Source organism: Schistocerca nitens, chromosome 1 (genome assembly GCF_023898315.1).
Source record: "Schistocerca nitens isolate TAMUIC-IGC-003100 chromosome 1, iqSchNite1.1, whole genome shotgun sequence".
NCBI lineage: Eukaryota > Metazoa > Arthropoda > Insecta > Orthoptera > Acrididae > Schistocerca > Schistocerca nitens.
Genome location: NC_064614.1, coordinates 458,753,477 through 458,780,279, shown reverse-complemented (window position 1 = coordinate 458,780,279; position 26,803 = coordinate 458,753,477). Strand labels below are relative to the sequence as shown.

The 26,803-nt window shown below is 44.9% G+C and overlaps 1 protein-coding gene across 1 annotated transcript in view; it reads right to left on the bottom strand.

The window, feature by feature from the left end:
• Positions 1–26,803, bottom strand: part of LOC126253539 (uncharacterized) — a 606,491-nt gene that overhangs the window by 243,885 nt on the left and 335,803 nt on the right. Inside the window, exons 64-74 of the mRNA XM_049954972.1 lie at positions 24,911–25,225; positions 23,328–23,350; positions 22,276–22,579; positions 20,839–21,159; positions 18,360–18,683; positions 15,654–15,980; positions 13,477–13,785; positions 9,569–9,883; positions 6,775–7,098; positions 5,675–5,683; positions 2,445–2,756 (exon numbers count right to left, since the gene is read on the bottom strand). Coding sequence (XP_049810929.1) covers positions 2,445–2,756; positions 5,675–5,683; positions 6,775–7,098; positions 9,569–9,883; positions 13,477–13,785; positions 15,654–15,980; positions 18,360–18,683; positions 20,839–21,159; positions 22,276–22,579; positions 23,328–23,350; positions 24,911–25,225 — 2,883 coding nt within the window. The remainder of the gene's footprint in view (positions 1–2,444; positions 2,757–5,674; positions 5,684–6,774; positions 7,099–9,568; positions 9,884–13,476; positions 13,786–15,653; positions 15,981–18,359; positions 18,684–20,838; positions 21,160–22,275; positions 22,580–23,327; positions 23,351–24,910; positions 25,226–26,803) is intronic.

Sequence of the window (26,803 nt, the reverse complement as noted above, 5' to 3'; positions counted from 1 at the left end):
CTACGGCTTTTCCACAAATCAGTTTCGAAGATTATGTGGATTCACAATCAGCTGACACAAATTTCACTTCATTTACTGGACACTACCAAATTACAGATACAACACCATATAAAAACAGAAAGAATTAAGGCAATATACACTTACTGAAAGCTCTCACAAGTTTATATATGCCGGTAGACACCACTTAGAGCGCCACGTATTGTAGACGCCATATCGCTTAAACTGGCTTCACGTTAAAATATAAACAAATACTTTTTACATAACGGAAAACCTACAGAACGGAAAAAGCGAAGTTCCTCTTTTCAGTTCGTAAAAAGTACACAGCTCGTCGAATTACTGCAATGTTAGCATCCATTCCATGACAGAACAAAGGATATTCAAACTGGAGGGCAATGATTTTTTGTTCGCAAATTGTTGTTAAAACACATTTCAGCGTTCATGTGGATGTCTGCGCATAGGCAGTAGCTTTGTTAGGTGAGGATGGAGCGGCCATAAGATTTCATCAATGAATAACATGAAACTGTGTGCCGGACCGAGAATAGAACTCGAGACCCTTGCCTAGCGGGCAAGTGATCTACCATCTGAGCTACCCAAGCACGACTTACGACCCGTCCTCATAGCTTCAATTCTCCTACCTTCCAGATTCCACAGAAGCTCTTCTGCGAACCTTGTAGAACTAGCACTCCTGGAAGAAAGGATATTACGGAGACATGGCTTAGCCACAACCTGGGGGATGTTTTCAGAATGAGATTTTCACTACGAAGTGGAGTGTGTGCAGATATGAAACTTCCTGGCAGGTTAAAACTGTGTGCCGGACCGAGACTCGAACTCGAGACCTTTGCCTTCCGTGGGCAAGGTCCCGAGTTCGAGTCTCAGTCGCGCACACAGTTTTAACCTGCCAGGAAGTTTCATATCAGCGCACATTCAGCTGCAGAGTGAAAATCTCAGTCTGGGAAGGAAGAACATGTGTGTATTGTGGGCATTTATAAAAAACTAACACGACAGTATGGCGCAGGAAATTTCGCAAATGTATGTTATCAAAAAATCTTTGCCAACTAGTTTGAATAAAATGAGCACAAACCACGAAGTACAGCAAAACATAACTATTGCAATTTATGTTCGGACGTATTGAGATGGAGATGGTTCCCGATGAGCAATGCGACAGGTGATAAAATCGACTTCATCATTGACAATATTCATGTAAAATTATCCTCACCCCGAAGGTAGATGTGAACACCACAATGCTTTACCGGATACGGTCTTAATGAAAGCGTATATCCTTGCTTCCTCCGACTGTTGACCAGACTTGACCAGTCAGTTACAGCGAGACCCATAGTTTAACATGGACTCAGAACCACAGTCTGACTCGTCAGAGGTGAAAGGCGTGATTTGAGACAGAAACATACTATCAGCTGAGATTTGAACCTCAGAGGACTGGATTTGAAGTTCACACATGCCCGTCGAACATTATCAAACTAAATTACAACGAAACAAAGTCAGACTACCAAATGGCTCCACCACTGTCATAATGAAATCAAAAACGAGACGAAGGAGCAGCTGCTCGATGTACTCTAGGATCGTGACAGTACATGCTCTTAGTTTTCTGCAACATACGGCATGGAGACAGGGAAGAGGAAAACAATTAAGCATTACATAATTTTCAGACGTTTTTATTAGCAGGAATTAAGCAATGCCCAGACCTTAAAAGCAGCTGTATGTAAGAGCTTTATTTCAGTAAAAACCATAGTTTCGTTACTGTGGATATTATTTTTTTAGAAAGTAATGTGGTTTTGAGTGATGGCAACCACTTTCTCATTCGATCGCGTCATTTGTATGCACGCCGTTTCCAACAAATCGCTCTATAACAATAAAGATACGAGAGGCGAGGGTTATGAATACGACGTTATTATAAGCGCACTGCACGACTCTGTTTGGGTTCAGTAATTCAATGTTTTAAATACAGCTATAGAGCATTGAAAAATTCGATATTTTATGTAAAAGATAATCACGCTTTATGTGAAGCCAGCTGGTGATTGTGTTGAGAAGAGTTCGAAGTTAAAGTTTTTGAAAAATGAAGCAACAGCAAAGTATCGGATGAGAGGGATTGTTAAATGGAAGAATCTGCTATTGACTTACTGCTGTTTTATGAAACCGCTGGTAGACGTAACCTCTTTTCCTCCTGAAAGTGTTTGGTGGTATGGCGTGTTTGTCTGGTTTCCAGCTTCCAGCTGGTGACTAAAAGATACGGGAAGCAAACGATGAGTGTGACGTTACAAGCAGAACAATGCACGACTCTGACTAGGATCCGGCATAAATTACCATACCGGGAAAGCCTAAGCGGTCATAACGTGGTTGTATGACGCTATATCGGGAGAAGGGGGAGGGGGGAATGAAGGAAAGGTTGAGATAGCGTTTCCTGGGAGGGGTCAATGCGGGGCGCTTACTTTGAGGCCTGACGCAGCGAACGAAAGGGTCTCCTGTGTAGCCCGGAGCACAGCTGCAGACAGGGCTGTGGTTGACGACAAGGCAACGCGCATTGCGGCCGCAGGTGCCGGGGCAGGGATCAACGCAGCGCTGCGCGACGCACGCCCTGTTGAGCGCGCACTCGGCGCTGACGACGCACTCGGGCCGGCAGTTGGGCGGCGTGTTCACGCAGCCCGGCCTGCAGCTGCACACGGCGTGCCCGTCCACGACGCGGCACTTGCTGTGCGGACCACAAGTCCCGGCCGCGCACGGGTCGCGGGGAGCCGGCGGCGCTGCGGGCCGCATCGTGTTAGGGCAAAGGCGGGGTCAAGTCTGTCTCGTCTGGGCGCTACCGGGGGATCGGCAAACGTCAAAGCGTCAGCGTCGCATCTCACGTTAACACCAACGGCAATACTATCACTGACTCTCAGTTAGTGATTCTTCACTTACATTACGTACTTACTGTGTGGAATGGATAAACATACCACGATGTCCACTCGCAGTTTTTTCGACGTTATGTATCGTACTCAACATTTCTGTGAACCAGAAGGACGAAGTTATCGAAACACGGAAATCTCCTACAGATTTAGTCTAGGAAACTGTGGAGTGTAGTTTGAGGTTTTGTATAATTCTCATTCCGGGCACAAAACAATTGAGAACACTGATTATGACAGTCCGTATTATAAACACTAGGAGGGAATGTAAACTTCACGGTCTGTTAAGAAATCGAAACACAAGCTACGAAAGCTTTGCAAGGATCCTGTTTTGAGAATTAACTATTTTCCCCTAGTATGCAGATATCTTGAATACTAGCATGCGAACTACAAGGCGGCCAAGAAACGAATTTTTTTTTTAGTAGATGGCGCACTCCATTTCGTAGTTCAGTTGTAGGTATGTTTCCCAACAGTAACTGAAAGACTGACACCCAGCTAGACAATATTTTAATTGCAACAAGGTCCAAAATAAACTGTTTGAAAGTCAATAATCTGCCGCGCTGAGTGTCGTAATCATTCTTTTACTTTATCTTTTCCATCACACAGTTTCAGCTGTGTAGGTATACTCAAGTGAATTATAGAACCTTTCAAACTGGCATATTTGTGTTACAGTCAAAACACAAATATGTTCTTTTGACAGATCATACCATACGCTTGAGGATGGGTACAGGCTGAGACTGTGTAGCGGAAAAGACAAAGTAAGAGAATGTTCTAATCCAAGTTAAGCAGACAGTACGGCAGATTGTTGTCATTCTTGAAACTAGACGACAACGACATGCTTACACCAGAAAAATCTGAAGCGGTAATCAGGAAATGAACCCTAGACGTCCCTGTCAATAAAGAATCTCGACCACTAGAGCATTGAGTCAGTCCACACACTATTTATATCCTCATTAATTTACAGATTGTCATCTACTTACAGCTTAAATAAATTGGTGAAATAACAGCGAGTTCCTCTCGCGCAATATAACGAACGCTTTCAACAACGATTTTAAACGTGTTTAACGTGTGGATCAAACAATACAGTGATTCGGTTACAAATTCAATAGGCGGCCATGTCTTTACACGACGTCAATATCAACAGCAAAGTATCTTACACGGGCATTATAGCATGTGAGACACCACTGTAATAGACTGATTTAAAAATTTTGGCTTTTTCAAGTGCTGCCAAGGTGTTGTAAATGCATACAGAGAATACGAAATGCCGCGTGCTTGTATGCGGACCAGTGGAGGCACACTCTCAAGGTGGTCGAGAACACCACTATGGTACCGTTATTATGAGCTGAATGAAAAAAAAAAATGGTTCCGGTTCTACAAAGCATTTCCTCATGCATCAGGATGCATTCCGAAATACCGTGAACTATTCGAAGACTATCACTCATTTCCCTATATTTGGTTTACACGCATATTTAGCTGACAGGCAAAGCAAACCGCAGGACATGTTTTGAGCACTCATGCTGGGTTCTTACAAAAGATGCATGTCTTGAAGAAACGAGAAAGCATAGAAAGGACACTAAACGCTTCGTGCGGTGGCCAAGGGTAACTAGTACGTTGCACGTATCCATTCCAGACACAGCTCTCGTAATGTTCAGTAAAATTAACAGAAATTAGTCGGTTTGCGTGTAGTTCTTATGTGCTGACCGACATAAACAGTTGCTGATCTAAGGAGGAATGCCACAATGTCAATTGAGCTACAACTCAAGACAGCTCTCAAAACAAGAGAGCGGGAAACTCAATAATCGATGTAAATGTCTTACGACGTTTAACAGCGAGAGTGGTTAACATTTGCCTTTCTCCCCGTTAGCGTTCAGACGATTTACTGGATAATTAGTGCGGTAGTAACTGGGTTTTATGGAGCAGTGGTTGAAAGGATAGTTTAGGAAAGATGTAAGATGTACAGATTTCAAAATTAAAAGGAAATCAAGATACATAAGAATTAAGCAGCAAAGTTTCATCTATTTGTGAAGATATTAATAATATGGAAAATAGTGCTGTTACTGTATTCACAGATTTACAGATTTACAGACTGTACAGCAGTTTACGTGTTATCTTAAGCACTGAGTGCAGTATTAGCGTAGATGATTTTAAAATATTATAAAGTTTTTGAAATGCTGTATCTAGAAATTTTAATTTGCGAGACAGTGTGGTTTCTAAAAGTAGATGCAATTGTTAACAATTAGGTAATTAATTGGCAAACTGAAGTAAGAACTACAATAAGAATGAAGATAATAAATAGCTACAGTTACAGGTAAGAGCTAGAACTTTTTACAGTAAGGACAGATTTACAAGAAACGACACCCTAGCATTGTGGACTACAGCTTTGAAAACAGGAGTACACAAGTGTGTTTACCACGAATGATAGATCCCTTAAAATACGTTTTAGAAAATCAGACAGAGTGCGCAGGATAAGCATATAAGCACAGTTTGCAAATCTCTGTAACTTTTCTTGCACTTATACATGTTACAGTTGTTACTGACCATCTCGAGCGTGAGAAAAACACCTATTTTGAATGCCTGTATTCATGTTCTTTGACGCAGCCGGTGCGAGATGACATTGGATTGGTTTGTTGTTACTAATCTTAGTAATAACAAGGCACATTTTCGAGTCCCTTTGAGTAAGTAAAAAACTATTCAAATAAAATACTAACAGTTTAAGAATTATGGGTTATGTGGGTTAACTGCTTCTTTCTTCCTATGTAAACAATTTGAAGTTGAACAATATTGTACTATTGCCATGTCAGGGCACTGACCAATCGGCAGTTAAAAGAGAACATGCGCCCTTGTAAAATAAGATGTGTTGTTTTAAGTACATACAAGAATTACAAAAAAAGGGCGGAACGCTGATGGTCAATAATCCCCTTTTTTTTCAAAAAGACAGACCACATATGACCGACAGATAATATTCCAGCAGCCAGTTGATCATCACAAATATTCCATATATCTGAGGCAGAGCAATTGCTATTGTGATGGTCAACAGAGTACATGATCGTCATCTATCGTTCATATACGCTGTTTAATTTTTTTTTAAATCTGTCCATCAGTGTTTCGTCTTTTGATTTTTTCTTCTCGTACGCACCTGGATTAACGTATAGCCTATCATTTTTCAAGGGGTCGTATACTCTTTTTGCTTGTAGAAGGGGCAATGTTCCGAAATTGCGTTAGTATATTACTTTACAACCCCCAATGAATAAAATGATTTTTTTGTATTGAAAATGGAGCTATGATGTTATGAATCTACTAAGCAAAATAAAAATATTACGTAACTCTGACTTGACTTTCTTTTCTCTCATCTTTGTAGATCCAGGATTTATGCTAACTTCTGTCTTAATAGCAATATGCGTTATTAACTTTCTTTTCCTTTCTGTGTTATTGATTACTTAAGTAAGAGTCAGTCTGGAACATTATATCGTAAACCGTTGATGGACAGACATTGTCTACTGCTGTGCCTTCTCGGTCTCTAGCGTGTCTAGAAAGAAATAGTGATGTTTCCTATAGGACGAAGTATTCCAGATGTCACTGCAGAATGTCCCAACATACCACGATACCAGAGTCGTTACCATCGACACGTTAAATGGGAAATATCTTACCCCTCCATATAGCCGACAGAACATTATGTGCGTTCGGAGCTTCTCGGAGCAGTAACCTCGACAAGTCAAAAAACTTCCTGGGAGCGTGACCATTATTTACGTCATCGAAAGTTGTTAATGCCTCTACATACTGACATTTTAGTCGAGGTGAATGATAAGGTTAGGAGCTGCAGCCCACAACGCTAAGGGGCGCGAAACAGGGCAGGTGGTGTAGAGGTTAGCAAGCTTACTGGCAGGTATCGGAAAACATGATCGGGTAGCGTCTCCAGTGAAGCCGGCGGGGCAGCCACAGGTGGGCACGTGGTTGGCGACGAGGCAGAGGGCGCGCACGCCGCACGTGCCGGGACACGGGTCCCGGCAGCGGTTGGCGGTGCAGGCGAGGTGCCGCGGGCAGTCTGACGACAGCACGCACTCGGGCCGGCAGCCCGCATAAGGGTCGCCGTGGTAGCCGGGTCGGCACGAGCACGCGCCCGCGCCGCGCCGCTCGCGGCACTCGGCGTTCGGCCCGCACGGCGACGGCTGGCACGGCCGGCGCGGCGCTTCCACCGCCACCACTGCCACAACGCAACACCGGCTCACACACAGCGACCTCACGTGTTGCCACCACCGACACCGTCTCACATCTCACAAGGAAGCGATGTTCATACTAGTTCAAGTTTGTTTCATTTATAAAGAAGTTTTGTTACAGTTTTAATCAGTTGTAAGGAGTTTTCCTCAGCTATCAAAAATTGCAAGTTGCTGGCGTTTGTGGAGCATCATACCGCAAAACGTAACATGTTTCAACTACTAGTGAAAGGACACTCTTCACATTTTATTGTTTTTCTGTCATCGCTGTTCATCCAGGTGCCCCACCTAACTCCGACATCTGCAGGAACTACGAGGGCCATTCGGGAAGTAAGGTCGTGAAATGGAAACCACTGAGAAAATAAAAAAATGTGTTATTTGCAACAGTTAGCTACTTCTTCCAGCTATTTCCCTACATAGTCGCCGCCCCGACTTAGATATTTGTCGTAGCGTCGTACCAACTTTCCAATACCCTCATCGCAGAAGGCAGCCGCCTGTGCTTTCCGCCAAATCTCTACGCTGTTCTATAGCTCGTTGTCTGTACCAAAATGTCGTCTTCATAGTCAGCGGCTCACAGAGATGAAACACAGGGGAAGCCAATTACAGGTTATATTGTGGCTGATCAAACATTTCCCATAGAAAACGCTACAGGAGTATCTTCATTGCCATTGCAGAGTGCGGCCGAGACGAAGAAGGAAACGTGTGAGTTATGTTATGTGGGTTGCATGACATCAGGCGAAATCTCTCACAAGGTCCTCATACTTGGCGGGAAACACTATTTTCAAGGTACCCCCGTGCTCACTGTGTGCTCAGAACTGAAAACAGCGACATGACGTGATCGACAGACCTACTAGAGACATTGCTCAACATATCTGTGCAAAGCTTCATCGGATTTTTACTGGGGTTTCCATTTTGCGCCCGGCCGGCTTTTACTTTCCGAACAGCTCTCATATATTGACTCGACAAGCCCTGTCTCTTTAGGGTACCGAAACGCATTTCAATGATATGTTCTAAAAATACAATGGTCACTAACATTTTTAAATATTTATTTGCACCAAAATGGTAGACCTATTGACACAAATCTAGTGATACAACTTGGATCTAATAAGAAATTATAGAGTAAAAAACAGATTTCATATGGGGACTTTTGTATATTTGCTGCTACTGTTTGAATAGCTCAGTTGGACTTTTACACCACTCTCCGCAGAAACTAGAGACGCATCTGCAAATTGTTGCGTTTGGTATGTAACCATACAGTGTGATTCAGCTGCTCATACCCATTGATTTTATACAACCCGCAGCGCCTTCAAATAACACAAGCAAGATTTTCATATTCTCTCGCTCGCTTCGTGGAAAGTATTTGTCCTATAGAAAAAATGAACAGGATCTTTTTGTAGAATATTTAATATAGTTTACTTTGTACTCGGAAACGTTTTCGCTAGAGGCCATAGTTTTCGAATTATTAAAGAAAAACGTACAACAGTGGCCTTGAAACGTGATTTTCTTGAATAACTCGACAATCGTCGCCTCCAGCGAAAACGTAACCCAGTACAAAATTTAACTACATTAAATTTCCTACAAAAAAATTCCTGTCCCTTGTTTTCTGTAGGACTAAACTCTGTTTGTAGCGTGTGAGAGAATATGAAAATCTCGCGTGTTTTTTTATTTTTTATTTTTTTAAAGGTGTTATGGGTTGCATAAAACCTATTGGTAGGGGAGCTGATTCACCCTGTATATTCCAAGTGAATGAACTGTAACTGACTATGGGTGGTCCATATTCAACACTATAGAGTTGTCTCCAATCACTCATGATTTTTTTTTATTTTAGTACACACCAGACGTATCAGTTACCAATACGAAATAATTTTACTTTCTCGTTGGATGGAAAAGGATGTTTCATGTCCTGTGTACAATGACACCTTTTTATTCTTTTAATTTTTTGTATGAGGCGACTTGCAAAATTAGTAAGTGTAAAGGACTTGCTAAGTATTCAAGGGAAACCAATTTCCATCTGTACCTCATCTAATTCTCCAGCTGCTCCGTTCCAGAAGATAAAAGAAGCTACTTAAAAGTATGTCACGAAACGTAAAATGTATTCCAGTTTGTATCTCCTTATTGTACCTCAGCCGCTTGCAGCGGACAGTTTTAACAGCACAATATCCGCCTGCTCAGTACCAAAAATAATACTTACCTACTGTACGCGAACAACTGAAACCTGAATTACCATAGCAGAGAAAAGAAAAAATTCTTTCCAAGTACACATTCTGAATGGACATAAAGGCGCTCTCCCTTTTCGGTTAGAAGAACGCAATGTTACAATAGCTTCAAGTGAGCGAAGTTCACTGACTCCGGACAGATGCTGGAAGTTAGACGCTCAGGCTGAAACAAGTGGCACTGCACACGGTGACCGACAAGCACATGTCGTGGAGCAGGGCTGGATCCGGCGGCGCGCGGTCCTACCTTGTACGGGGTTGCAGCCGGAGAAGGGGTCACCCTCGAAGCCGGGCAGACAGGAGCAGACGGGCTGGTGCGCGCGCACCTCGCAGCGAGCGTTGAAGCCGCAGGAGCCGGCGCAGGGGTCGCGGCAGCGCGCGCGGACGCACGCCAGCGTGGCGGGGCAGTCCTCGTGGATGACGCACTCCGGCCGGCAAGAGGGCGGTGTGCCCAGCATACCGGGCGAGCAGCTGCACACGGCGCGCTCTCCAGACACTCGGCACTCGGCGTTCGGACCGCACGGTGACGGCACACACGGGTTCTGCGGTACCATCTCCGGCCCTGCAATCGCCGATAAGGCGTCACACCCTTCTCCGCGTTTATTCTGTCCCAAATGCCTACTCGCGTAACTACTTCACCTACACATGATGGTGTGTGGCGGAGGTTGCTCTCGGAACCCCTTCCCAGTTCCATCAGCGAATGACGCGTACGAAGGATAACTGAAGGTAAACCTCCATAACTACATTACTAAAAGTGCACGGTAAACCGGTACCAGTTGCAGGTCTAACTGATCCCAGGACCAACAAAAATTTGAGTTTCTAAATTTCATATAATTACTGATAGAACTTGAAATGCTGTCATAATACGCTCATTGAGAGGTATAAGCTTATATTAACACAGTACAGCAAGCACTACAGTTAGAAATTGGGTATGTGTCCTGAAGCAACATAGCTCACACAAACCTTTTCTTCCAAATTTTTTCTTGCTGACGCCCCTCACAAATGATGGAAGGAAAAAAAAAAATTGTCGCTTACTACATACTCGTTGTTCATGCAATAAAATTTCAGCATCAGGCAAAATGCTTTAATTTATTACATATTACTCTACTCGCAACACATTTTGCAGCCAGTATCCACATATACCACTGAATATACCTAAAAATTATATAATTGTACGACATATAGTTCAGGAGAACGCTGAGATACGTGAAAAACTGTAGTTTGCTTTAAAAGGAGCGAAAATCACCCTGACTATACTCACCCAGTATTTCAGAATGAGAGGACCTTTTCTAAACTTTCTCTTACATGCTTGACGTCAAATATACACTCCTGGAAATTGAAATAAGAACACCGTGAATTCATTGTCCCAGGAAGGGGAAACTTATTGACACATTCCTGGGGTCAGATACATCACATGATCACACTGACAGAACCACAGGCACATAGACACAGGCAACAGAGCATGCACAATGTCGGCACTAGTACAGTGTATATCCACCTTTCGCAGCAATGCAGGCTGCTATTCTCCCATGGAGACGATCGTAGAGATGCTGGATGTAGTCCTGTGGAACGGCTTGCCATCCCATTTCCACCTGGCGCCTCTGTTGGACCAGCGTTCGTGCTGGACGTGCAGACCGCGTGAGGCGACGCTTCATCCAGTCCCAAACATGCTCAATGGGGGACAGATCCGGGGATCTTGCTGGCCAGGGTAGTTGACTTACACCTTCTAGAGCACGTTGGGTGGCACGGGATACATGCGGACGTGCATTGTCCTGTTGGAACAGCAAGTTCCCTTGCCGGTCTAGGAATGGTAGAACGATGGGTTCGATGACGGTTTGGATGTACCGTGCACTATTCAGTGTCCCCTCGACGATCACCAGTGGTGTACGGCCAGTGTAGGAGATCGCTCCCCACACCATGATGCCGGGTGTTGGCCCTGTGTGCCTCGGTCGTATGCAGTCCTGATTGTGGCGCTCACCTGCACGGCGCCAAACACGCATACGACCATCATTGGCACCAAGGCAGAAGCGACTCTCATCGCTGAAGACGACACGTCTCCATTCGTCCCTCCATTCACGCCTGTCGCGACACCACTGGAGGCGGGCTGCACGATGTTGGGGCGTGAGCGGAAGACGGCCTAACGGTGTGCGGGACCGTAGCCCAGCTTCATGGAGACGGTTGCGAATGGTCCTCGCCGATACCCCAGGAGCAACAGTGTCCCTAATTTGCTGGGAAGTGGCGGTGCGGTCCCCTACGGCACTGCGTAGGATCCTACGGTCTTGGCGTGCATCCGTGCGTCGCTGCGGTCCGGTCCCAGGTCGACGGGCACGTGCACCTTCCACCGACCACTGGCGACAACATCGATGTACTGTGGAGACCTCACGCCCCACGTGTTGAGCAATCCGGCGGTACGTCCACCCGGCCTCCCGCATGCACACTATACGCCCTCGCTCAAAGTCCGTCAACTGCACATACGGTTCACGTCCACGCTGTCGCGGCATGCTACCAGTGTTAAAGACTGCGATGGAGCTCCGTATGCCACGGCAAACTGGCTGACACTGACGGCGGCGGTGCACAAATGCTGCGCAGCTAGCGCCATTCGACGGCCAACACCGCGGTTCCTGGTGTGTCCGCTGTGCCGTGCGTGTGATCATTGCTTGTACAGCCCTCTCGCAGTGTCCGGAGCAAGTATGGTGGGTCTGACACACCGGTGTCAATGTGTTCTTTTTTCCATTTCCAGGAGTGTATAATAAATTTACTTACTTGTAAACTCATTGGACGTTCTGAAATATTTTATACATGGGAGTTCAAGTCTTTAAAGAATAGGGGGTTTACAGGCGAGGCCTAATTTCTTTGATTCTCTAGTAGTGGTCATTTCGTGAGACATGTGTGGGAGGAATTAATATGTTGCCCAAATCTTCCTGAACGTACGACAACATATCTGCTTCTCAAATTTTCAGATGAATTCTTCGGAAATGCGAAATGCAATTTCTTTAAGTTGTGCTAAGGCTATTACTAACTATGTTAACGTAAACAAATTTTTATAATTGTATTAAAATGTTTCGATACATTATTAAAATCATTGGCATCTATGGCACGTTAAAAGTTGGAATGACGGCTAGTTATGTTGGGGGAGAGGAGAAAGATGATGCGACAGTAAAAGACTGATACCTCCATCCCTGCCCCCTCCCCCCCCCCCCCAACACTTACACTAAAAAAATAATCCTGGATCTGTCCCGCTCCGTGACCGTCTCGCTCTTATTACACAAACCCATGGCGAAGTGTACCATACTTCTTGAATCTTTCCTGTCTCCTCTATTAATCCTGGCTGGTAATGGTATCCTTCACTGATGATCTTGCAAGCTAGAGGATTCTGTTTCGCACTTTTGTCTCCTATTTGCCGTGAGGTCTCGAAAATTGAAAGCATTACTTTTGTGTAATAAATAAACTTTGTTATGGCTGATGGGTTATCATTACATTACTTTTGTGTAATAAATAAACTTGGTTACGGCTGATGAGTTATCATTACAATTTTTTTTTAAATTTGTGGTAAGTTCTTATGGGACCAAACTACTGAAGTCATCGGTCCCTAGGCTTACACAGAACTTAATATAACTTAAACTAACTTACGCTAAAGATAACACATACATCGATGCCCGAAGGACCCGAACCTCCGACGGGGGGAGCCGCGCGAACTGTAGCAAGGCGTTCTAGACCTCGCGGCGTTATCATGGGACTGATCCTTACAATTCATATACAAAAAAGAAGGGATTGTGCATTTCTTGATGTTTAGCGTTCATCTATGCTCATGTCTCTATTCTAATATGAGAATATATGCAATCATGCTTCGATTGAAACAACTTTGACATTTCAGCAAATTGAGTGGCAGGGCCAAACATTAGCTAATTGTACTTCTTTCTCAAGCACCAGTGCTCCCTATGTTTTAGTTTTGTAGGTGCATGCAGATTTTTGTGAAGTTTTCGTGGCTGCGCTCCGAGAGGACTGCCAATCTGTCAATAATAGGAAAGTTACCCTGACCGAGATGAAAATGTGACAGAAACGTGAACCTAGATTGGCTACAGCAAGGTTTGTAATAACTTTTCCGAGAGTTCTAGCACTGAAACTTGAAATATGAGTGCCGCAGAACACACTTACCTTTAGCCACGTTGCAGATGGTGAACGGATCTCCAGTGTACCCAGGCGCACAGGAGCATATTGGATTGTGGTTGATGACCTGGCATCGTGCGTTAAGGCCGCAGGTCCCTGGGCACGGGTCGACGCACTTGCGATTGATACACGCTTTGTTTTGGGCGCACTCAGAGCTGACGACGCATTCGGGTCTACAGGAAGGCGGTGATCCCAGGAAGCCCTGCTGGCAGGAGCACACCGCGTGTCCAGACACAGTGCGGCACACGCTGTTCGGTCCACAAGGCGACGGTTGGCACGGATCGGTCACAATCACCGCTGTACAAAAAAAGACCATCTCTTAGCTGGGCAGGTGACGTAGGAAGTAATGAGATGTTTAGACGGGAACTGCTGGAAACAGTTTGCAAACTGAACGACGGGTTGCCGAAAGAGGCGATAGTTATCCATAATTTTAACGGGGAAAGGAACACTGGCTATAGTAGATATACAGAGTCACAATTCATGTTACACACTCCTAGAGGGAACTTAGTAGATCTAGTTTTACAAAGGAACGCATGTCCGGAAACGTCACCCGACGACGCTACAGAGCGTCGAAATTATAGGCGCCGGTGCCTGTAAATTTACGAGGGTTGTAACTTTAATAGTGGCAACTATTTATTTGCAGCTCGCACAAAACAGACACGTGTTTCAAAGTTTTATTGACCTTCAAAGTAGTCACCATCATTGTGTATAACCCGTTGCCAGCGATGTAGAAGTCGTAGGATACTCTTAGGAGTGCCAGTTGTGTTGACAATTCGAGCGACGCCGTCTATTGCCCGACGAATTTGTAGCAGTCCTGAAGCGAATGCCGTGAAGTGTTTCCTTCAGTTTAGAAATCGAGTTGAACTCACGGGGGCTTAAGTCAGGGGAGTGCAGTAGGTGGTATAGCACTTAGCAGCCCCATCAGTCAAACAAATCAGTAACAGCCTGCACTGTAGGTGCTTGAGCATTGTCCTGCAAAATGATGGTCAGGTCCTGCAGAAAGTGTCATCACTTCTGTCTCCAAGCTGGTCGTAGGTTATGTTCCAAAAATGAACAGTAAAACTTTGAAACACGTATCTATTTTGTACGAGCTGTAAACAAACAGTAGCCACTATTAAAGTTCCAACCCTCGTATGTAGGGTAATTCCGTGATGACGTTACAAGCTCTCTAGGATGATGGAGAAGGATAAAAATATCAATTTGAGGTAAGAGTCCCTGTACTGGAAACGAACGATTTGAAAGTTATAAGCGAAAACCGTTCTGATACCACTGACAGTGCAATACATGTACAGGCACTGTAGCTGCTAAGACTGTAGTGTAGGCAACTTTGAGAGGTGGTAGTATGGACCAAAGCAAGGAAAAAATGTCCGGTAAACATGTGCTATAAAATGCATATTTGAGGAGTTATAAGCACTTGTTCGTCTTTGCAACTATGAAACACATCCCCTCTATTGAACAAAAGTTCGTGAGCATTTTAGAACCCATGTTTACTGGACTTTTTTTCTTTGTTTTGGTCGATACAACTATCTCTGAAAGTTGTCTACCCTACAGTCTTAGCATGTATTCCACTGTCAGAGGTATCAGAACGGTTTTCGCCAATAGCCGTCGACTCGTTCGTTTCCGGTACGGGACCTTTACCTCAAATTGATACATTTATCCTTCTCCATCATCCTAGAAAGTTTGTAACATCATTACGGAATCACTCTACACACATTTACAGGCACCGGCGCCTGTAACTTCGACGCTCTGTAGCGTCGTTGGATGACGTTTCTGGACACGAGTTCCTATGTAAAACTTTATCTGCTAAGTCTCCTCGGCAACCTCTAGAAATGTGGTACATGAATTGAAAACAAAATCTATAGAAGAGGGAAGACTAAGGCTTGGTGTAAGGAAGTGCACGGAAAGTTTTAACATTCCGTCTTAGAGCAGGTGATAAGAGGGAAATCACAGGCTCCACAAAAGGGAAGAATGGAGACGGCAATGTGTCGTGACGTGTTGAAACGAACCATCCCAACATCCTCCGTTGTAGATTGTAGGATGTAGCTGTTAGATAGAGATAAACGTATTTGCAGTTCATTGGCAGATATAAGTATTTGAAGACCGCTGTCGGAGTGCTGTCACTTGTTGAGTGGATAGACGTTAGGAATGAAGCTCGGAATACTCACGAGTGGTGGTCTCGACCCTGCAGGCGCTGAAGGGGTCGCCCTTGAGCCCTGGCGGGCAGCTGCAGACGGCGACGTGGTTGACGACGTCGCAGCGCGCGCCGGCGCCGCACAGCCCCTGGCAGGGGTCGCGGCAGTGCTTGTTGACGCAAGCGAGGTGCGCCGCGCAGTCCGAGTTGATGATGCACTCGGGCCGGCAGCCCGTGCCGTAAGCGTCGCCGATGTTGGGCGGGATACACGTGCAGCGCGCAGCGCCGTTCTGCGACGAGCACTGCGCGTTTACGCCGCACGGGTTCGGCATGCACGGGTCCATCGGGATGTCCACAGGCTCTGTGTACCATAATACTACATGCAACGAGTGTAAACAACCGCAGCACAATTCCAAAACATCATACGTACATTCAGATATCTTCACCAGACAAAACATTAGCACTGGTATCACGAGGTTACATGATCCTTCACAAACAACGTAAGCCACGGCAGTGAAATGGTGTGTCTGTTCGAGTTAGTTCATCGGTGTCATCGCATTAGGAAGGGTCAGCGTGGATACGTGATGGGATAACAGAAAGCAGTCAACGTTTACGAGGAATGGTGTATCACTCACAGTCACGTAATTCGCAAAAGAACAGTGATTGTATAAGGCGCGATCAAAAAGTTTCCATCCGAGGGCGTTGCTGCAACGTATTTACAACGTAGCGCGACTCTCAATGGCTCTGAGCACTATGGGACTTAACATCTGCGGTCATCAGTCCCCTAGAATTTACAACTACTTAAACCTAACTAACCTAAGGACATCACACACATCCATGCCCAAGGCAGGATTCGAACCTGCGACCGTAGCGGTCACGCGGTTCCAGACTGAAGCGCCTAGAACCGCTCGGCCATACCAGCCGACAGCGCGACTCTGATGCGCGTATATGACCACCGACATGTAGGCAAGAGATCAGTATGGCATTCGGGTCTTTCCGACGTGCGTGCGGAAAATGTAGAAACGTGAACTATGGCGACGTTTTTACCAAATGCGTCCAAACAGGACCAACGTGATGTTATTCTTTCCTACGACGCTGAAAGACAAACACCGGGAAACATCCAGCGGAGAGGGAAGAATGTGTATCGGGCAGCATATCTGTCAAACCCACCGTTGTAGAATGGTGCTCCAAGTGTGCTGCTGCTTCATGATGGCGCACTTCCCTATATCGCAAACGACGTAACACAGAAATTACGCCAACTCAAGAGCGAAACATTCGACCACGCGCCCTATTGTCCTGATCTCTCCTCATGGAACTATCCGTCCATTAAAAAAGTGCTTGAAGGGTCGACGAGTCCTGTCAGACGAGGATGTGCAGCAGACAGTTGCGGACTTCTTCACGGATTGGGACACAGTGATTTACCAAACGGACATCTTCGACCTTGTGCGTCGCTGGAATGATTGCCTCAATGCTAAAGGCTATTCTGCTTAAGTTGCATACCGGTTCTGGACTGTGCGGCCTTAGAACGAAAACTTTTTGATCCGCTCTTATTAAAAGATCCCAACCAACAAGGGAACTGGGACCAGCGATGAATGTCATTTCTTATCAATGAAAATCGGTTTCAAACACGACAGGAACTAGCACTGTAGGTGACTACAGGTCCACTCAACCAGTTACTGAGCGAAAATTACTAAGGGAATGGAATGAGACATTCGGAGTCGGGTACGTAGCAAAAGGCCAATGCACACAGCGGTACAATTATCTTAGCGTCATCAGTGGGTCAAAAAACACAGAAACTGGAAAGCAGTCGACTGGAGATGTTTAATGTGGTCCAGCTAGTCGCGATTTGGCTTCTTTTCAAGTGTGTCGAGTGCACCTACGGCCCAATGAGGCGTTTAAACGGTAGTGTGTAGAGGGCGTAGTTCACACCATATGTGGTTCGGCGACGTTTTTTGTCCTGTTTTGGACCATGAAATTTGGTTCACGCATTCAAGTTACCATGAACATGAACCAGAGTGTTTACCTTAAGTTCTTGGCGACCCAGTGTTGCTCATTCTTCTACATCTTCGTGATGAGTATGCAGTGGACACTCTCATCTTCGAAGAGGAGCAAAACCATGTTCATAGCGGTGCACATGTAAGTTCTTGGTCGGACCAACTCTTATGATCCACATCGCACTTCGAGTGGCTATCTGAATCACCCGATCTTACCTCATAGAAAATGTCTGGAGCTATTTTGAGCAGCGCGTGAAAGGTAGCAACCAATATCGCCATATTTTTCTAGCACTACTGGATTTACTCAACGAATGGCTTCAGATGGTCGGCCACCGGTTCTAGGCGCTTCAGTCCAGAACCGCGATGCTGCTACAGTCGCAGGTTCGAATCCTGCCTCGGGCATGGACGTGTGTGATGTCCTTAGGTTAATTAGGTTTAAGTAGTTTAGGGGACTGAAGACCTCAGATGTTAAGTCCTATAGTGTTTAGAGCCATTTTGGCTTCGGCTGAACATGGCATCCCTGAAGATACTTGAGGACATTCTTCCTCGCTGGAAGATGACATAAAAGTTGGATGCGGTGTTAGATTGCGTTAGCATGATGTCTCCTGGGGATGTTAATTTTTGCCCAGTGTGCTTACAAATGCTCATATTAGCGGTAGGACTAATGGTTTCATAATTCTATTAATTTGCTTTTTATTCAGTTAACATCACAAGGGGCAATTAAGGGGTTGGACAGAGGTACCCACCTCGCACAGGCGTACATCCGATGAAAGCGTCGCCCTCGAAGCCGGGCAGGCAGGAGCAGAAGGGCGTGTGGTTGACGACGTCGCACTTGGCGTTGGAGCCGCACACCTGCTGGCAGGGGTCGCGGCAGCGCTCGCTGATGCACGCCTTGGAGGGCGGGCACTCCTGGCTGAGCACGCACTCGGGCCGGCAGAAGGGCGGGCTGCCCAGGTAGCTGGCCTGGCACGAGCACACGGGCCGGCCCTGCTTCACCACGCACTCAGAGTACGGCCCGCACGGCGTCGGCTTGCACGGGTCGCCGCTCGGCTGCTTCGGTTCGCCTTCCACTGCATCACCCCATAACACAGCGTCACAATTGTTGTCTAACCTCAGTCGCTACGTTACTAGAACCTGGGGCCTGCTCTGTTTCAGTGGCGATGTTTACAACAATTTCTAGGAAGCAGATATATACTGTCTAATTCCACACATTCAGCATCTTTCGCTACGCAGACGTAATTGGTATTCATTTTTATTCATTTTTATGTGATCTTCCGTTCTTAACTACTATACATAATACACATTCCCTAAGAATGCCGATGACAACTGGAGAAATGAAGCAATCACTTACTGAAAAGAAGAATAATTGGTTAAATAAAAATAGATCTTTGACATCCACGTTGTTAAATAGAGCTAAAAATTTTAATTTCTCCTAATCTCCTAATCCCACACAGATAGTCCTGAAAATCTGTGATTGTGAATTTTTAATAGTTACACAATTACTTGTAAGATTTTAAACGAAAATCGTGGGGCAAATACAATACGTAATTGTTGTATGAATATATACCTCGTTACTTTTATCTACTGGATGCGCCCAACTTTTTTCGTTTTTAATCTTACATAGCTCTTCATAATCCACAAACACAAATTTTCAGATTTATCTATATGGAGTTAAGAATTGTATGTACCAAGGAGAAATTATTATATACTTTTTAGTCCGATTTAAAAACGTGGTAATTAAAATATTATTTTTATTGAAACAATTATTTGCTGCTCTTTAGTCTGGAGTGTGTGAAAATTTGCAATGGGTTTTAAACGTATTGATTAGATTACAGGAGAGAAATATGTTAAATTTAAAGTTTTTATTTCAGTATATTTTCATCTGATAATGTCCGAAATGGACTAGAGTTATATCTACTGACTAATTATATATCAATTTATTCGTTATTTTCCTAAAAAAATAAAATAAAGAAGTAAGCAAACTTAATTTTATATGATTCTTTGTCAGATTTTTATTTCAGTACTAACTTTATACCCACAGCTTCGCCCTTGTACGCATATGTCCACATATTGCACACCTCTCCCTCCTCTGCCCTCTCTCTATTATCTCTTTCCCCCTCTCTCACTCTGTCAATCTCCTTCTCCCCCCTTTTCTCTGCTCAGTTCCTCCTTTCCCTCTCTCTGGCTATCTGCCTCCCCCCCCCCCCATTGTGCCGTTCATCTCTTCCTACACTCTTTCTTTGTCCATTTCCTCTTCCGCATCTCTCTGTCCATCTCCTCCCCCCCCCCCTCCTCCTTTGCTTAGCATGCCTGTCCACGTGTATAACTGTTGGAACACACTCTGCATGACACACTGGTCATGCAGGGAAGCCTAATTTCAGGCGTTACCAACCTTTCTCACCCCCACCCCAACCAAACAGACCAACAAGAAAGCGAGTTAATATTGCACTGTTATGCAGTTCTGGGCTATGTTTAACATTTCAAGTTGCTAGATCATCAGCATGTTAATTTAAAATCAATAAAAAGTAGGTTTGTCTTGGACAGCATTTTGTTAACCACTGAACAAGAAGGGTTGGGCTACGCTGCAGGCTCTGTACGCAGTACATTTTGAGCAGAACTGAAAAATGTGATTCACAAATCCCAGATTTCCAAATCTGAGTGGCTTTCTTGTAGAACAGTGCTTTCGTTTTGTACGTTCCTTGCAGTAATTTAGAGCCTGTCATTGCAATTTCTTCATACTATTTCAATATGTAATGCTTATAGGATTCGAAAAGCAGTCTATGATCACTAGATGACTGTCACAGGCTTCCCACAAACATCAGATGAACAAATTTTCTATGTATTGTTAATTTAAATAAATGTGCCCGATTGTCGAGATATAGTCTTCTGAAATGCACAGTAAGAAAAGATTTTTTAACCAGTCTACAAGTAACAGTACTGAAACTCCTGTACAAAATAAAATTGTACTCAGACAAAACAGGAATTTATATGACTAAGAATGGAATTCATCTAATAAATTAATTGTTTTGAGTTACTGCACTAGCAGTGGCAACATCCGTGTAACTTTTCTGTCGCTTCCAAATTTCGCTCCAATTCGGATCTAAGACTTTTCATAAGATTCCTCAGTTGTCATCAAAGAGTTTATGTGGACAGTAGGTTCGGGTGTATGCGGTATCAGCTAGGCCACCGACAGTCAGCTATTTGAAATGTGTCGCAAACACTTACCAAGAGGAGGGTGGCAGCTGGTGAAGGGGTCTCCCTGGTAGTTGGGCGGGCAGGAGCAGATGGGGTTGTGGTTGACGACTTGGCAGAGCGCGTTGAGCCCGCAGGTGCCAGGGCAGGGGTCGGCGCAGCGCTGGCTGAGGCACGCCTGCCACTGCGGGCAGTCCGAGCTGACGACGCACTCGGGCTTGCAAACGGGCGGCGCGCCTACGTAGCCGGGCAGGCACGAGCACGCCGCGTAGCCCTGTGAGGACGGCAGGCAGCGGCTGTTGGGCCCGCACGGCGACGGGTCGCACGGGTTCGTCGGACGCGGCAGCGTCGGCTCTGCCGAGCACCAACAAAGCACTCGTTATGTGCGTGACACGGAACAGTGTTATTGGAGTACTGAAATGATGAGAACTTAATACTCATTGATATACAATAGTATTTACAACTTTTACAGAAACCAGGCGCCAGTCGTAAGAGTCGAAGGCCATGAAAGGGAAGTAAGCATTGGTTGAGACGAGAGTGAGGTGGGGTTGTAGTCTATGTCCAATGTCACTCAATCTGTACAGTGAGAAAACTGTGAAGAAAACAAGTAGAAATTTGGAAAGAGAATTAAACTTCAGGGCGAAGTAATAAAAATTTTGCAGTTTGTCGGCAACATCGTAAGAGGCAGTAAAGGAATTGGAGGTCCAGTTCAACGGAATGGACTGTGTCTTGAAATGAGGGAGAAAGATGAACACTGACAAGAGCCAAGCAAGGGTAATGGAATGTAGTCGAATTAAAATAGGCGCTGCTGAGGCAATTAGACTAGTAAATGAGACAGTAAAAGTAGTAGAAGAGTAATGCTATTTGGGAAGTAAAATAATTTACGATGGTCAAAGTACAGAGGATACAAAATGTAGAATGGCAATGATAAGAATAGCATTTCCGAAGAAGAAAAATTTGTTAACATCTAATATAAAGTGTCAGGAAGTCATTTCTGAAGGTAATTGTCTGGAGTGTAGCCATGTATGGAAGTGACAAGTAGAGGATAAGCAGTTCAGACAAGAGGAGACTAGGGGCTTCTGAAATGTGGTGCTCCAGAAGAATGCTGAAGATTAGTAGGTAGATCGCGTAACTGATGAGGAGGTACTGAGTGTAACTGGGCAGAACAGAAATTTGTGGCACAACTTGACTAAAAGAAGGGATCGCTTGATAGGACACATTGAGACATCAGTTAATCGTCAATTTGGTATCGGAGGAGAATGTGGGCGGCAAGATCCCAGAGGAAGACGAAGAGACGAATACAGTAAGCAGATTTAAATGGGTATCGTTTGAAGTAGTTATTCGGAGACGAAGAGGCTTGCACAGGATACAGTAGAATGGAGAGATGCATCAAACCAGTCTTCGGACTGAAGGCCACAACAACAACAACAAAGTACGAATTCATTGAAACAGCTTGTATCAAATACTAACCAGGCTTGAACGGGAAGCAGTTGACGAACGGGTCTCCGGATGTTGACGGTGGGCAGTAGCAGACAGCGACGTGATTGATGCACTGGCACTGGGCGTTGAGGCCGCAGGCGCCGACACAGGGGTCAACGCACTTGCTGTTGACGCACGCCTTGTCGCGCGGGCAGTCGGAGTTGATGACGCACTCGGGGCGGCACGCCAGGTACGGGTCGCCCGCGAAGCCGGCCACGCACTCGCAGGCCACGACGCCTCCGCGTTCGCGGCACACGGCGTTAGCGCCGCAGCGCACCGTCGCACACGTGTCCGTCTTGTCTCCAGCAACTGGAAAGCGCACAAGGACAAGATGAGAACGGGGACTGTCGACTGCCTCATTACATCGAACTGCCGACAACACTAATCGGGGACGCAGGATCTCTTCATAACGGAACTGAAAAGACAGTCCTGTTGTAACAGTGATCCCTACATAAACTGGATGTCGAAACGTATACCTGATAAAGCTCGTCGTATTTGGTTTATTGTCTAACTACAGCATGGTGGCCACGAAGCGAGGTTAGAACACATTAGTCTGTTACATCAGATACTCCAGAAAAGAACAAAATGAATATTTTCAAAACTAGTGAAAAAAACCATGACTGTTCTGCTCTGTCATTTAAAACTCAAGCGTGATGTGGACACTGATTAGTTGATTAGAAAATTCACTCTGCTTTATTGGGTTTCCGTTTTACTATCACATTCCACTATTGCGTACAACAACGACATGAGATGCAGCGTGTATCGATAAATTAGATACTATATAAGCCAAATGTAATTCGGTATATCAAGTGTTGCAAATAATAGAGATGCATGTTCAACAAAGTTGACACTGTTTGATCACACATACAACAACTAATTACAAATTTAAGGATGTACTAAGCAAGTACTTATTAAGACTCAACTGATATTAAAATTTGAAATTTCTTAATCTAAGGTGGAGCACATTTTTACAACTTGGTATCTGAAGCGATGCATTGCCTACCAGCAACAATGTTTCCACTCATTGTCACAGAGGCATCCACTGGAAATGCTTCGACGACATTCTCTATGCAGGACATTTGATATCAACTTTTCAGGAAGATTATCTGCATCTCTGAGTACTACAACCAGTGTCATTTGTAAAGCACATGGAGCACGCTGTCGTATTTTTAATTCTGTGGCCGATAGAAAATATAAACGGAGCCTGTCAAGTGCTGCAAGTCAGCACACAGCTTGACGCTACAGAAATAAATATGTAATCCTTAGATGTACCTGAAAAGCTCGATAACTAGTTTATGGATATAAACAAATCTTTGGCAAGTGACCAATCGCAATTGTCCGAATTTGTGTTCAAGTAATACACAGCCAAGTGTTCTACATTATCCGAATCGACAAGCTCAAATTAGGACATGTTCAGAGCTCTCCATCCAGAGTGAAGAGATCACAATAGCTAAGAATCTAGTCGTTATGTTACTGATTTTAAAGTTATCTTACTGATTAAAGGCAAGATGCCTTTTGCTTCAATTTATTAAGGCACCCTCAGAGGAGTGAAATAAATATACATTTTCAGTTAACATATTTTGATACTGTTATGCAAGCTGCAAACAGTTGTAACCAACAAAACAGAAAGAGCACAAGTAGAACAATATTAATACACATAGCGAGTCATTGAACATACGAGGAACAGCTCGGAGCCGATACCTGTTTGTATCAGCACGATAATGGACACTGTCATAAAGCAGCATCTGTAAGACAATAGTTTGTAGACAATAACAGTCCTGAAATGGACGGACCTGCCCTGGGCCGCGACATGAACACAATGGAATTCGATTGGGATGAATTACAACGTCGACATCGCTCCAAACCCAGTATCCAATATCACCATCTTCTCAATTTTTGAGTCGGAATGGACTCATTCCTCTGCGGACATTGAGACAGACAATGAAGGCTTTCACGACCGGATGGTACTGTTGTTGACATTTCTTCCGGGTTATATGGCCGTGGTCCATGGAATACTTCTATTCCTAACGTTTCGTCCAATACTACGTTGGACATCCTAAGAGGTATGGCTGGTCCTATTGAGTCCTGAGGACCAGTCATACCTCTGAGGATGTCCAACGTAGCATTGTACGAAACGTTAGGAATAGAAGTATTCCATGGACCACGGCCATATAACCCGGAAGAATTATCAACGACATTCAGACACCTCGTTAAAAGTGTCCCCAGCAGAGATCAAGCCGTCATAAAGGCGAAGGGCGTGCACGCCCCTTATTAAAATTCAATAGTAGATGTAGGTATACTTTTGATCCGACAGTGAAGAATAGAATAATATGCAAGTAATGAAAATGTATGCGTATTTCACGCCATTGACGATGCCATAAGAAATTTTGGCGAAGACCTTCTGGTGAAACAAATATTGTCTTTATTCGGTTGCATACAAACGGTCCGAATATAACAATCAGTAATATGATTTTAATAGCAGCTGAGGCTTGACAAATGAATAAAAATAAAGATGTCACTATTTTTCTCTGTATCACTTTAAAGAAGCTGTCCCGCCTGTGCAGCCAGTTGCTGTAATACCCACCGCGCCAGGAGGCAGTTAAGGAGAGGCTGAAGCGGCACCTACCAGGCTGTACGCAGTACTCGAAGGGGTTCCCGCGCAGCGGCGGCGGGCAGCTGCAGATGGGCTGGTGGCGGACGACCTGGCAGACGGCGCGCAGGCCGCAGGCGCCGGGGCAGGGGTCGACGCAGGCGCGGCCCACGCATGCGCGGTCGAACGGACAGTCCGAGTCGGTGAGACACTCGGGCCGGCAGAGCGGGCCGCGGCACGGCAGGCACGCCGCCACGCCGCCGGACACGGCGTCGCACGTCTCGCCGGCCAGGCACGGCGACGGCGAGCAGGGCCGCCACGCCGTCAGGTTCGCCTCTGGCGGCGGCGAAGCTGTGGGCCACGTGAGCGCTCTAGCAACACTACTTCGGCAAGCTGAACCCCACTTCACCATACCTCGTCGCCACCGATGGTTTTACATCAGAAAAATGCTAACAATAATGGAAATAATTATCCTTTTACGTGGCTCTCCTCAAGCAACAGTGACCAAACTTTTGGGAATGTAGGTCTCTTTCCTTTGGATGTCCAATAAGTGGACGGCGAAGGCAAAAGTAGTCAGAAATGAAATAGTGGAAGGCACGAAGTATGATTCTATCTCCAGCTACATGGAATTAAGGTCGCTGTGTAATTTAAAATTTTAAGAGAATATTTCGGCTCAGTTACTCTTATAACGTTAATCGCCTTAAAATCACATCACATTAAAAATGGCCAGTAGCTGAACAAGAGGCTTTCAAATTCAGGCACTCGCTCATCAGAATAGCCCAACGAATAAAAGTTATACATCGTTTCACAAATACAAAATAAAATAAAAATTGAGACTCACCATTCTTGTTTACTTATCTTGGTACTCCTCTTGTCGGCCACCATCTCTGTCGAATCATACAGTTTAGTATGCAGGGTCATTCAGCTGCCCCTACCTATGTGCTTTATGCAAACCACAATGCCTATAAATACCACAAGGAAGCTTCCATATTCTCACGCCTGTTACATGCTTGACCTTTTGCAGCAAATTCGATTTAGTTAAATTTTGTACTGGGATGCGTTTTCGCTACAGCTCGTAGCTTTAGCATCATTCTAGATAAATGTGCAAAAATAAGCTTCAACCGAGTTTTTCTTGAATGACTCGAAAAGCGTGGCCGCCGGCGAAAGCGTTTCCCAGTACAAAATTTAACACCACTAAATTTCCTACAAAAATGGCCTGTTCATTTTTTCTGTAGGACTAATACTGTAGCTTGCAGGTAGCGAGTGAGAGACATAAAAACCTTGCGTGTGGTTGCTGAAGGCGTTGGAGGTTGCGTGAAATCTCTCTGTAGGAGCAGTTAAATTACCCTCTACAGTCCAACATACTATTGGTCACAATGAACATGGGAACTGACTCGGGGACTGCCAAGGGAAGAAAACGAGAACATATTCCTCTGATTTCTTCTTAATTTTTTTGATTTAGGAATCCATTTGCATCACTAACATTTTAAACGAGTCGAAGTTGGTAAAGGATTTGGAAGAGAAGTTTAACAAAATGGACAGAAAATGGTTAAAATGGCTCTGAGCACTATGGAACTTAACATCTATGGTCATCAGTCCCCTAGAACTTAGAACTACTTAAACCTAACTAACCTAAGGACATCACACAACACCCAGTCATCACGAGGCAGAGAAAATCCCCGACCCCGCCGGGAATCGAACCCGGGAACCCGAAAATGGACAGAGTCTTGAAAAGAGTTTATAAATGAATATCGACAGAAGTAAAACAAGGATAGCAGAATGTAGTTGAAGTAAACTGCACAGTGCCCAGGGAATTAGAACAGAAACTGAGACACATTTGAGCAGCAAAATGCATGTCGGTGGTCGAAGTCGAATGGATTGAAATGTTAATGACTGTTCAGCTAGGAAGACAATGGGTGCTTTTGAAAC